The sequence below is a fragment of the Phyllobates terribilis genome, unplaced genomic scaffold (genome assembly GCF_046119375.1).
Source record: "Phyllobates terribilis strain yellow unplaced genomic scaffold, ASM4611937v1 Scaffold_13__5_contigs__length_258822181, whole genome shotgun sequence".
Classification (NCBI taxonomy): domain Eukaryota; kingdom Metazoa; phylum Chordata; class Amphibia; order Anura; family Dendrobatidae; genus Phyllobates; species Phyllobates terribilis.
In genome coordinates, this window is record NW_027362773.1 from 117,459,785 (window position 1) to 117,474,162 (window position 14,378).

The 14,378-nt window shown below is 40.7% G+C and overlaps 1 protein-coding gene across 3 annotated transcripts in view; it reads right to left on the minus strand.

The window, feature by feature from the left end:
- Nucleotides 1-13,990, minus strand: part of KCNK4 (potassium two pore domain channel subfamily K member 4) — a 50,282-nt gene extending 36,292 nt beyond the window's left edge. Inside the window, exons 1-2 of one of the 3 annotated variants that reach the window (XM_073659505.1) lie at nucleotides 13,903-13,990; nucleotides 2,746-3,065 (exon numbers count right to left, since the gene is read on the minus strand). In XM_073659505.1, the coding sequence (XP_073515606.1) occupies nucleotides 2,746-3,065; nucleotide 13,903 (321 nt within the window). In that variant the 5' untranslated portion in view covers nucleotides 13,904-13,990. Of the gene's footprint in view, nucleotides 1-2,745; nucleotides 3,066-8,063; nucleotides 8,431-8,502; nucleotides 8,892-13,902 lie in introns of those variants that run through there. The other 2 variants (XM_073659507.1, XM_073659506.1) reach the window with 2 other exon arrangements.
- Nucleotides 13,991-14,378: the final 388 nt, after the last annotated feature.

Below are 14,378 nucleotides of genomic sequence, written 5' to 3' on the forward strand. Positions count from 1 at the left end.
AAACTGGATCTGATATTGATGACCTATCCTAAATATAAAAGGATTGGACAACCCCTTTAATGGAGCCCCGCTGCTTCTGCTTAGATCTGGTCTGTAACTGATCCATTTTCCACATGAATTCTGTTTCTCTGTGCTTAAAAGAATGCAGATGTGACAAAGCCTAAAAAAATGTAAAAAAAAATTTTTTTAGATAAATAGTGGGCGATAAAAGCGCTGATGAGCGTGACTGACAGGCAGGTAATATCTTCATAAGAATTTATCAAAAAAATGATGGGCTATGTGCTTCAATATCGGACAGGTGTCTTCCTCAGGCCATGCATGGTGGTTCCTGGAGTGGTCCATTAGGCATGCCTGGCCTGAGGAAGACATCTCTCCGATGCTGAAACGCGTCCCCTGTACTTTTGTGCTGCAGCTGACAGCAAATAAGGCAGATGTCCTCTACATAGAGCTGTATACTGAATAAAACATATATAATCTACCTGCTTATAAAGAAAACACAACATCACATACAATGTATCACATGAGATGTCACAGCTGCTAAAGTTACAGACGTTCACTCCCTTAGAACAACTCATCTATAATCAATGGCTCCTTTCTCCACACAGAAGTGGTTGTTCTGTACCTCTGAGAATAATTTCACTACAGCCCGAGGGATTAACTAACAATTATGGACCTATCAAAGGACACACTATTTTATTTTCCACTATGTGCCTGGGTATATTAGTGTTGGGCTGAATTCACACGTCCACGTGTCATAGTCTGTGCACGGACTGCCATACCTGGACCAAACTTGGGTCTCCAAACCCGAACTAACAGTCTAACAGGTTGGCCGCTGGTGGAACAGCAGTTTCCTTTATAATTGTTTAAAGGGAATCTGTCAGCATTTTTTTTGCTATTTAATCTGAGAACAGGGGGACCCTGATTCCAAGGATGTGTACCTTACTCGGCTACTTACTGTAGTTTCAATACAATCAGTGTTTTATCAGCAGGAGATTATCACTAGAGGTTATGACTAGAGGACAAGGTGTCTCGTGCAAGGCAGTCCAGATAATCTGTAACCACGCCCCCAGCACTGATTGGCAGCTTGCTGACTATATACATAGGAAACTGCCAATCAGTGGTGTGGGCGGGGTTATACAGGGCTCAGCATTCTGATAACTGATAGATCTGCAGCAGATAAAATAGGGATTCTATCAAAACTGCACCTAGCAGCCCAGTAAGTGACACGTCACTGGAATCGGATTCTCAGCCCCTACATAATGCTGCTCTCAGATAACATAGCAAAAAACCTGCTGACAGATTTTTTTCAATAGGCAATTACAGTAATAGGCTGCAGTACTTGGCTACATTATGGTCACTACCTCGACGCTCCGTCTGGTCTTACCCTATTATATACTTGTTGAAGACATTAGGATCCAATTGTCAGCCTAATCCCAATCTAGTACTGCGATTATAATTATTTTTTATTTTATATGACTGATTTTAAAGATTATTCACCATCTGGCTGTATTTTTGTATGTGTTTTTGTTGTCTCAATGTCATTTTTTTTTTACAAATCTGGTCAAAGACCCATTAAAGCAGTACATGTGAACATAGTGAAAAATGATACAAATAACTTGTAAATATAATCTGATGGACCTGTCTTTTTTCAACTTAACTATATATGATATATATATATATATATATATATATATAATACTTTGTTGTCCCCTTGTAAACAATGATTTATTATTCTACTTAGTTATACTTATTTCCATCTATTTCTGGGAATCTGGGTGACAACCAATATGGCCCCATTGCAGCTTTTATTGTGGTTGTCACAAATCTTCCCTAGACCCTTAAACAGTAAATCTTGTTAAAAAAAAGTTTTCCCCTACTTTAAAAGTTATTGTGCATAGGCCCAGGGTGAGGATCCCTGGTGGTCTCCTAGCATAAGCAATGTCACATGACAACTGCAGCCAATCAGCGGTGGCACTTGATGGCTTAAGCCTTCACATTCCCTCCACACAGGAACTCTTGTTTCGACTGAATGTGAAAGAGTCACCGTAGTTTTAATTTTTATTTCACAGATCAATAGTACGCATGAAAATAAGAAACTCTGTAATATATCTTATCAGAGGAATCTGCTTCTTTCTCCTCCTGGACTGATCATTCACTCTCAATTTATGGGTAAAATATTTATTCAGTTAAGACTTTCCCACTACTAAGATAGGAGATGACAGTTGGTGCTTTTACAATTCTATGGAGATTGGAGAAGCACACAGACATTCTACTGCAAGTTCTCCTGACATGATACATTTCTCCATAGAACTTTATGAGCACCAACTGTCATCTCCTATCTCAGTAATGGGGAAATCACTGCAGACGTATTTTACCCATGAATTGAGAATTTGGAGAATGAAAGATCAGTCCAGGAGGAGAAAGCAGAAGATTTCTCTAATAAGATATATTACAAAGTTTCTTATTTTCACTTGTACTATTGATATATGGAAAAAATAAATAAACAATGTTTAATCTTGAGGGCTGCAGTTGATCATCATTCACTGATTGGCTGCAGCTGTCATGTGACATTATTTATGGCAGAAGACTGGCTGGAGACACAGTGGCCAGTGCAGAGGATTAGGTGAGTATAGTTCTGGGATTTTTTTTTTCAAGTGGCCATCTCCATAGGTGAAATCTAATGGATTTATGTTATATATTTATATAATTCCTGGTCCTTAATAGTTCACTATAGTTGGCTCTCACCAGCACAAAGGTGTCCAGAATATCCTCCTGCACACAGATGTTTTCCTCCAGGAACTTCCTGCGGTGTTCCATCAGGAGATTCTGCTGCTGAGTCTCAAAGGGTTGTTCAAGCATCTGGAAGACCACTGCCCCCGTCACCAGGTAGCCAAGGACCAGGCCGAGCAGGGCCAACACGGTCTTCTTCTTCATGACGTTTTTATTCTGTGATATCTCCTCTTCAATCCCAACCTGGTCTCCGAGTAATATGGAATCTTGGGATGAGCAAGACAGTGGGTACAGAAAGCCTCCGGGAAGACCACCTACTGGAGAGTGGCAAGACACTGGACGGGGGGGAACAAACAAAAAAGGTGTCTAGTATTGAATATATGGGATACGACTATTTACAAATCGAATGATGCGTCTGGTCGGCATCCAAATAATGCAAGTCACGTCATTCTGCACAATAAATTGTGTACAACCATATGTCAGCAAGGGATGTCTACTGTTAGTATCTGTACAGAAAGAAGAAAAATTCAGGAGTGACCAAATGGACGCTCTCCTCAAAGTAAGGACCCTACATAGTCCATATACCTTCAACAACTGATGGCCGACAGCTATTAATTCCAACCCTTATAGTACGGTGTCTTCTCTATGGGTAGAGGGAATGAAGTAACAAGCATCTCTCCCGTGGGAACAAAGGACTGAGCATGTTAATATCCAACATGCCTAATTGTTCCCCACCATTGGGGAAGATTTCAGAGGCCCCCGTAAGCAGTAGATTGTCATCATGAGTTCTGGGACCCTCACAATGGAGATTAAGGATCTCAGTGTTGCTTTCAATCTATGAAACACTATAAACTGCACTGCAGATTTAAAGGGGTTGTCCAGTGGAAAGAAGTTTTTCACCTTTTCCCAGGATAGGTGATAACTTACTAATCGGTGAGGATCTGACTGATAAGACCGACATGGATCGGCACAATGGGTCACTTTTATCCTTGTCGGATGCCTGGCCGCCGCTCCTTTCATTCTCTGTGGGGCTGCGGGAAAAAGCCAAGCGCAGACCCATAGAGAATGAATAGAGCAGCGGTTGCGCATGCGCAGTGCCGCTCCAAAAGAATGAATGGAAAAGTGGTTGAGCATGTACAGTGCCGCTCCAAGAGAATGAATGGAGCAGTGGTTGAGCATGCGCACTGCTGCTCCAAGAGAATGAATGGAGCAGTGGTTGAGCATGCGCAGTGCCATTCTAAGAGAATGAATGGAGTAGTGGTTGAGCATGTGCAGTGCCACTCCAAGAGAATGAATGGAGCAGTGGTTTAGCATGCGCACTGCCGCTCCAAGAGAATGAATGGAGCAGTGGTTGCGCATGCGCACTGCTGCTCCAAGAGAATGAATGGAGCAGTGGTTGAGCATGCGCAGTGCCGTTCTAAGAGAATGAATGGAGTAGTGGTTGAGCATGTGTGGCGTCCCTGCGGGTTCAGTCACCACAGGGGTACTGCATCTCACCCAGAGGTGTGGTATCCCACTCTCAGGTAAGGATGGAGTACTGCCTGGGACCCACACACTTGCATCCATTACACTCCACTTCAGAGGGAAGGGCGAGATTGCTCCTAAGGGACAGCACAATCCCTGGTCCCTGGCTGGAGGGTGGAACCATGTAGTGGGTGTGGGTGGAGGAAGTAGTTTAGGGGAGCACTTCAGTAGGAGTATAAGAAAGCAGGGAACCATCTAAAAAGGGTCCAGTCAGAGAAGTCAGACAGAGGAGGAGGAGTGGGAGCAGGAGCTCTGTAGGAGCTCTGCTCAGAGGAGCGGGCCTAGAGAGAGAGGTCCAGGAAGACTGGCAGGATGAGGAAGGGAGCAGGGAAGGCTCCAAGAGGAATAGAGGGGATCCCAGGGGCACTAGAAGTGTGGATGCCACCCGTGCGCTCGAATCTGCAGGAACGTGGAGGGATCAGGCCGCAAAGGGGACCGGCCCCTAACTAGTGGAGAACTACAAGGCTCAGCTAGAAACCGGAGGCTTCTGTACTTTCAGGGTGCAGCTGCCCACAACCGCAACTACATCGCTAAAAAAGGTAGCCATATAGGATTCAGGGAACTGCAGGTTGCCCGCCAAGATCCGAGGTTACCGGCTTAGGACACTGGTTGTGAGGCGCAGGGCAGGAGGGTGAGAGCCAGCGCAGGAAGACGACCAAGGAAGGCACATAGAAAGGGGTCCCGTTAAGTACTCCTGAAATACCTGAGGGATTGCTGAACCCCTTCCTTGGTGGACGCAGGACGTGGGAGGCTATCCTGGTACTGATAGCCTGGAGTTCAACAACTGTGAGTAAAACCTTGAAGACTGCACCCCACTGTGTCCTAGAATTATTATCTGCGCCATCCCCTGCACTACACTGCACAGCAACATCTACCTTATCTATAACATCACTGCACCGCCCTGGAGCTTAGCTCTACCTGTGGAGCGCTAAACCAACTCTGCTGCATCACCATCAGCTCCAGAGGTTCTGCACCGCAGCAGCGGCTCCATATAGCCGCATACCACAGGTGGCGTCACGAACATTAAACTATAAAAACTATAAATCCCCTTTTATTGACCACCCTGGGTCACGGACAGGGTCACCGCCACTGTGACATCTCCCCTAGCAACGACCGGCCCGGCACCGAGTACCCCACGGCCCAGGGGGCAGCTCAGCTGCGCAGTGCCACTCTAAGAGAATGAATGGAGCAGTGGTTGAGCTTGCACAGTGCAGCTCTAAGAGAATGAATGGAGCAGTGGTTGAGCATGCACAGTGCAGCTCTAAGAGAATGAATGGAGTAGTGGTTGAGCATGCGCACTGCCGCTCCAAGAGAATGAATGGAGCAGTGGTTGAGCATGCACAGTGCAGCTCTAAGAGAATGAATGGAGCAGTGGTTGAGCATGCGCACTGCCGCTCCAAGAGAATGAATGGAGCAGTGGTTGAGCATGTGCACTGCCGCTCTAAGAGAATGAATGGAGCAGTGGTTGAGCATGCACAGTGCAGCTCTAAGAGAATGAATGGAGCAGTGGTTGAGCATGCACAGTGCAGCTCTAAGAGAATGAATGGAGTAGTGGTTGAGCATGCGCACTGCCGCTCCAAGAGAATGAATGGAGCAGTGGTTGAGCATGCACAGTGCAGCTCTAAGAGAATGAATGGAGCAGTGGTTGAGCATGCACAGTGCAGCTCTAAGAGAATGAATGGAGCAGTGGTTGAGCATGCGCACTGCCGCTCCAAGAGAATGAATGGAGCAGTGGTTGAGCATGTGCACTGCCGCTCTAAGAGAATGAATGGAGCAGTGGTTGAGCATGCACAGTGCAGCTCTAAGAGAATGAATGGAGCAGTGGTTGAGCATGCGCACTGCCGCTCTAAGAGAATGAATGGAGCAGTGGTTGAGCATGCGCACTGCCGCTCTAAGAGAATTAATGGAGCAGTGGTTGAGCATGCACAGTGCAGCTCTAAGAGAATGAATGGAGTAGTGGTTGAGCATGCGCAGTGCCGCTCTAAGAGAGTGAATGGAGCAGTGGCACTCCATTTTAATGGGAATAAAAGTTCCCTGTTATACCGATTGGTGCAGATCCCAGCGATCGACCCCCAAGCGATCAACAAGTTATCACCTTACCGTATAAATGCGAAATTCTGACGATCAGTGGTGGTCTAGTTTTTGACACCCCCAAAACAACACTCTGAAGTGCAGAGCTTCTGCATGAGCTACATGCACAGAGCAGTGTATGGGCTTATTGGTAAGTCTATTGATCCCATACACCACTCTGTGCGCACAGTTCATGCAGGAGCTCCGCACTTCATAGAGGTGCTTTGATCAGTGGGGGTCACCTGAATCCCACCATCAGCAAATAGTGGTCCCTATAATATAGAGAAATGTTTTTTAAGCCTCCATGAATTTTTATTTTTCAACCCTTTAGTGCTATTATTGTGTTTATCAAGTCAAAATCACCAGTGACCAGCCCTTCCCCTCCAAGTGACAAGCAGACCATGAGGCAGATAAAAGACCACAAAGCTATAAGCCATACTGTATCTGTGGCCCCCATTAATGACATGGGAAGATTGGAAATTATTATTACCGTCACATCTGAATTTCCAGATTATATTTTAATGACAAGTAATTCCCATGTCTTCCAAACATCTTAAAGAAAACACTGACTATGCAACAATTTTCTGACTTGGAAGAAGCATATAACATTAACCATTGGAATTAATTAGTACACCCAGGGAGCAATCGTTTTAACAGATACCATTGCCTTCTGTTAATGCTATGACTAAATTAACCCTGACATATTTATAAGCTTCCTTGTAAATCAAGTTTTTAATGAAGCTTTGGATATAAGGATACTGTACAACTTTCACAATCAGCCTCATGGATATTCAGTTATTTCCAGGTACAATCAAATGGAAGCAATTGTGGATATTGGTTACTTATGCTTATATTACACCTTTATATCTTTATGTTGTATATTGGTTATGTTTATTTTTCACATAATAAGAAGAATTTTATTTCTATTGTGTTGTATGTTTATATTGTACGTTAGTTATTTCTATTTCTATTAAACCTGTATATGTTTATGTTGTATATTGTTTTTCTATATTTATTTGAAATCTGTATCTCTTTGTCGTATATTAGTTATCTATGTTTATGATACACCTTTATATCATATGCTGATTATTTATCACCTAATAATAGTAATAATTGTGTATGTTGTATATTGGTTATTTATATTTATATTACACCTGTACATTTTTATATTGCATATTAGTTATATATATACATACATACATATATATTACACTTGTATTTGTTTATATTGTATATTGGTTATTTCTATTTATATTACACCTGTACATTTTCATATTTTATATTGGCTTTATATACGTATATATAAATATATATATATGTTACATCTGTCTATGTTTATATCATACGTTGGTTATTTATACTTATATTACACCTGCACATTTTTATATTGCATATTAGTTATATATATACATACATATATATTACACCTGTATTTGTTTATATTGTATGTTGGTTATTTATATCACACCTATACACTTTTATATATATATATATATATATATATATATATATATATATATATATATATACATAAATTAAATAGAAATAATAATAAATAAATAATAAATAAATTAATAATAAATAAATAATATACCGTATATATTTATATTGCATATTTGTTAGTTTTCAACCTATATAGATATATGACCGATATCCAACTACCTATATATTCATCAGGATATATAAAAAGAAGTGGAAATGTCAGCAGAAGTGAGTGGAGAATGGGTGGTCTCACTTACCAGGAGGGAAGGTGTCGGAGCCGCCAGACTGTGATGTCCGATATTGGAGGGTAGAGCAGTCACACACCTGCACACTCACTCACACAGGTATGAGCCCCCTCCAGGAGGGCTGGCAGCCCACCCTCCGGTATCTGATGCCCTGAGGAGAGTGATACCCAGAGACCTCCCTCCTATCCACACACTGCATGGGCGTGGAAAGGAAGGAGTGAATAAGACAGGATGAAATAAGATGTATGCATTGAGACAGAAGGAGAAGAAGATAAAGATAGAGGAGGCTCCAGATGTGGGGGAGATGGAAAAAGAAGCAATCTGAGAAATGCAGAATGTGTACAGGACCTAAGGAGGAAAGCAAGGGAGGGAATGATGCTCCTCCATCAGGGGACCTGCAAAAGATAATGCAATGGCCACAATTAACCATTTTTTTGCCAACGCTACTTACCGATCTTGAAGATCTTCGCTTACCCTGTACTTGTAGTGAAGACAATTGATTAACCCTTCCATCACTGTACACTAAACTGCTATTTTTCCGCATTTAACCTGATGAGATTAGAGGACTATAATAATCATCTGACTCCCTGCAGACCACTGAAGATAATATCCCCAGACTGGGCCATAGTTGCCCCCCCATCCGTCAGCTGTGCATTTATACAGCACTCCCATGATAAAACTTGCACAACTTAGGATCCCTTAACCCTTTCCCTTCAAGCCAGATTGCACAATACACAATATGTAGACTGCAAAGCATCAGCCACTTGCCTGCTAGCACCATGCAGCATTGCATACTAACCCCACCCTTCTATCCAAAATGCAGGGGAGCTCCCTTAAAGCTCCCTACTGTCCCAGACCTGCAGTGTCACTTAACCCCTCCCACTCTGCTGGCCCCATTTCTGGCCATGAAACAGTTAATGCTTCTTCGCAGCCTCCAGTCAGCACACATAAATGATGATGACAGTCAATGGAGATCATCCCAAGTGCTATCTGCCACTTAACCTCCCTACTTAACCCCTTCAGGGGATGGATGGGCATCCAAAAACCCTAAGACGTCTCAGCCTTAGCATAGCAGTAGAAGAAGCCGTCGGTGTAGCCACAGCTCATTGCATTGATGTATGTTGTGGTCAATTTATGCAGTGGGGTCCTGGTGAAATGTTGCAATTAGACATTCTTTTAAAGGGACATTAAACCTGATGTAGAAATCTTACAAAAGACCATCTTATAGCAAAATCTTTCTCGGAACTGAGATAATAAAGTAGTTATGAGGTCTGGGCTTTTCGTCAGTATACTGTATATAAGGGTAGGGTCATGGAAAAACGGTACGATTATGCTGACGAGACTCTGATCAGAGTTGAATCCGTTTTTCTCAGAGGTGGAGAGAAAAAAAAAGTTTCTCCATTCTGTCAGCCCATGAAAATCGGACTGCACTCAGATGTCATCCGAGTGCAGTCCGATGTGTTCTATGGACTCATAAACTTGCATTGCTGATTTTGATCCGACACTCAGATCAAAATCGGACATGTCAATGATTTTCTTCGGACCACTCATTCGAGGAAAAAATTGGATATGTGCACAGCCCCATATAATAACATGGGTAGCAGTGCGATCGGTCAAAACCATGGATAGCGCTCATCTGATTTAAACGGCCTTCTACACGAGCCCTAATTATGTACTAAATTGTAAAACGCTGGGTAAAACTGTCACTGAAAAAGACTTGGGCGTGTGGATGGACGGCAAGCTCAACTTTAGTGGCCAGTGTCAGGCAGCTGCTGCCAAGGCTAATAAAATAATGGTATCCATTAAAAGAGGCAGAGATGCTCATGACAAGAACATAGTTTAGCCTCTATACAAATCACAAGTGTGGCCTCACTTAGAGTACTAGGTACAATTTTGGTCACTGGTGTATAAGAAGGACATAGCTGAACTACAGCGGGTGCAGAGAAGAGAGTCAAAATTATTAAGGAAATAAGTGGACTGTAAAATAGATTATCAAACTTGGGGTTATTCAGTTTGGAAAAATGAAGGTTTAGGGGCGATCTTATTACAAAGTACAGATATATGAAAGGACAGTACAGAGATGTTTCTAATGATCTTTTTTTTACACCTAGACTTGTGACAGTGACAATGGAGCATCCTCTACATCTAGAGGAAAATGATTTAATCATAATTACAGAAGGTGATTCTTTACTGTAAGAGCAGTGAGATTATGGACTCTTTACTTTAAAAGCAGTGAGATTATGGACTCTACTGTAAGAGCAGTAAAACTATGTATTCTTTACTGTAAGAGTAGAAATACTATGGATTATTTACTGTAAGAGCAGTAAAACTATGGATTCTTTACTTTAAGAGCAGTAAGACTATGGATTCTTTACTGTAAAAGCAGTAAAACTATGGATTCTTTACTGTAAGAGCAGCAAAACTATGGATTCTTTACTGTAAGAGCAGTAAGACTATGGATTCTTTACTGTAAAAGCAGTAAAACTATGGATTCTTTACTGTAAGAGCAGTAAAACTATGAATTCTTTACTTTAAGAGCAGTAAGACTATGGATTATTTAATGTAAAAGCAGTAAAACTATGGATTCTTTACTGTAAGAGCAGTAAAACTATGGATTCTTTACTTTAAGAGCAGTAAGACTATGGATTCTTTACTGAAAAAGCAGTAAAACTATGGATTCTTTACTTTAAGAGCAGTAAAACTATGGATTCTTTACTGTAAAAGCAGTAAAACTATGGATTCTTTACTGTAAGAGCAGTAAAACTATGGATTCTTTACTGTAAAAGCAGTAAAACTATGGATTCTTTACTGTAAAAGCAGTAAAACTATGGATTCTTTACTGTAAGAGCAGTGAGACTATGGAACTCTCTGCCACATGGTATTGTAATCATTAATTCGCTAAAAAAAATTACAAGAACGTCCTGGATGTCTTTCTTGATAAATATAATATTACAGGTTATGGGCACTAGATTCTGGGATGTTAATCCAGGGAATTAGTCTGCTTGCCATATGTGGATTTGGGAAGGAATTCTTCCCCTATTATGGGGCCATTAGTATCTATCTCATGAGGATTTTGCCTTCTTCTGCATCAACATGTTAACTTATAGGTTGAACTCGATGGACTTATGTCTACCCTCAGCCTAAAACACTATGAAACAATTGTCCCTACATGTGTAGGGAGAGACCTGTCAATCACTAGTAGAGGGTGGGGAGAAGCCACCTGGACCCACCTGTCTGACTAGTCTCCCATGCGGCTCAGTCCCCGGCCAGATTTTAACATATCTTTGCCCCCTATAATCCCCAGCGTTTCAGAGTCAAACATATCTGGCGAAGATCATACAGCCAGTGCCTAATACATGCAGCCCTTGGATCGGGCAATACGTATCAGCTGTCATGTTCCCTTTAAGTCCATATTAATATTAGACAAGTGTTTCCTGTTGCAGCTTAATAACAGTGATAAATATGTATTTTTAAGTCTTTTTTTGTTATGTCTTTCTTTTGTGTTTTTTTTTGTGTTTTGCATCAAAATCCACCAAAGTTTTCTTTTCTCTTTATTTGTGCTTTGAGCAAAATGTTGCAGAACTCTTCTGGTGAGTTTTTTGCGTATTTTTAAAAAAATGCAATTAATCTATTTTACTTAACAAGTGCAAAAAATCTGCAACATCAAAAACTCAATGAAAAGCTCAACGTGGGAACGTAGCTTTAAAATGTTGCACAACTGTCTCCCACCCTCACCTCCCCTCCCCCAAATAAAATGTCATACTCCAGGAGGGTACTGCTGAGCAACTATGGGGGAAAATTTGGGCACTTTGAAAAGTCCCAAATGATAAATTAACCAATAACATCTTTATAATGAAAACCACGCCCATATTGTCCGGCAGACCTAAAATGATATAAGTTTGGTACAAAAGCCATAATGAATTTGGCACACAAATACATTTTTATTAAAAAGGTGCAAAGATAATAATGAATCGTGGCCAATGTGCTTTAGGTTTAGCGTTCCTGTAATAAGCCTGGCTGAATCACTGTATATGCCATGTGTATGCTAAAGGGAAAAGCTACGCTAGGTCGGCCGCACCTTATGGTCGTTCGGCACCACCTTTTGTTTGTGGAAGCAAATTATCCACATCATATATCAGTGTTTCCCCAACTAGGAAAGCCGGGGTTATCAACACAGCAACACAAACCACTCACTTTTATAATAGGGATTGCAAACATAAAGATACACAAAAAAATGATAGTTTGGAAACATAGCAATGGGAAAGAATTAAAAAAATGTTTTACCCACCCCTACACCAATATGGATATTAGGGGTTCCCCAGCAGTCCAAGAGTACAAACATTTTTCAGGGGTTTGCTGCAGTGATAAGTTTGGGAGTCACTGGCAGATACACAAAATATTGATAGATAGATAGTTAGATAGATGATAGTAGAAAGATAGATAGATAGATGATAGATAGATAGTTAGATAGATGATAGTTGATAGATAGATAGATAGATAGAAGATAGATAGATAGAGATGTAGATAGATAGATAGATAGATAGATAGAAGATAGATAGAAAGATAGATAGATAGATAGATAGAAGATAGATAGAAAGATAGATAGATAGATAGATAGAGATATAGATAGATGATAGATAGATAGAAGATAGATAGAAAGATAGATAGATAGATAGAGATATAGATAGATGATAGATAGAAAGATAGATAAAGATATAAATAGATGATAGATAGATTATAGATAGATAAAGGGATAGATAGATAGACAGATAGAAGGATGTATAGATATGTGTATAGATAGATAGATGATAGTTGATAGATAGATAGATAGTTAGATAGATGATAGAAAGATAGATAGATAGATAGAGATATAGATAGATGATAGATAGAAAGATAGATAGAGATATAGATAGATGATAGATAGAAAGATAAAGATATAAATAGATGATAGATAGATTATAGATAGATAAAGGGATAGATAGATAGATAGATAGACAGATAGAAGGATGTATAGATATGTGTATAGATAGATAGTTAGATAGATGATAGTTGATAGATAGATAGATAGATAGAAGATAGATAGAAAGATGATAATTGATAGAAAGATAGATAGAGATATAGATAGATGATAGATAGAAAGATAGAGATATAGAGATATACATAGATGATAGAAAAATAGATAAAGATATAGATAGATAGATTATAGATAGATGATAGATAGATAGATGTATAGATATGTGGATAGATAGATAGATAGATAGATAGATAGATAGATAGACACTGCAGCCAAGCCCCATTTTTTTAACTGATGAGATGATTATCCATTATATAAGAAGATGACTAAATATCATATCAGAATCAAAGAGCGAGAACCAGATCACTGCGATACATCCTAGTTATAAATGATCAGCTTTACTTGGCACGATGAAGGATAACACCTTCGGATATAATTGCCTGATGACATACCCCGATGTAGCAGTGGTGAACTGTTTGGGGCTACTTTGCTATAACACTTTGAGATAATGTAATTTGGTAAGCTTAACGTCATTTTACATGGGATGATGATGGCTCGAATCATTGATACATGACGGTTATTAAAGTTATCGAGCGCCAAATATTTGGGGGCAGTTTGGCTGCTCATGTAAAATAATGATAAACTTAGCTCTGCTACATCTAACAGATTCAGCTCTGCTACATCTAACAGATTCAGCTCTGCTACATCTATGTGCGTAATAAGAAAAAATAAAGGGAAATGTTGGGAAAGAAAGTCAGCAAGAAAGTCAATCAATTAGAGTGGGAAGAGGTAGTAAAAGGAGAGGAGGGTGTGAGGGTGAGTGGCGGGTTTTCTCACTTGCTCGGTTGTTCTCTGCAGTCCTCTTCCCAGTCCTCTTCCCAGTCTCTGCACTCTTGGTGATGCTCTGTTCTCTGTCACAGGTTCTGCACAGACAGACTGACACAAAGCAAAATATATAATATCATTGTGCTGAGAGCAGCCTTAACCCCTCTCCTACCTCCGCAGAGCTTCACTCTATTCTGATACATCTGTCTATTACATATAAACCTTCACTTATCCCCTTTCCTGTCAGCGCTCCATACACTGGATTAACCTCACTTTTGCTGAACTCTGTTCTGCCTATATGGCTGCATCTCTTTTCTCACAATTTCCCAAGACTTTAATACAGATCTGCTCTTCTGCCATGTAAAAGGAAATCAATGAGAAAAAAAATGTGCTGGCGAATATCACCAACACTACCACTTCCCCAAATCTACTCCCAACCCACAGAAAGGACAAGGCGACCCAGCATCAGCTATGCACGCTGTCCTCTG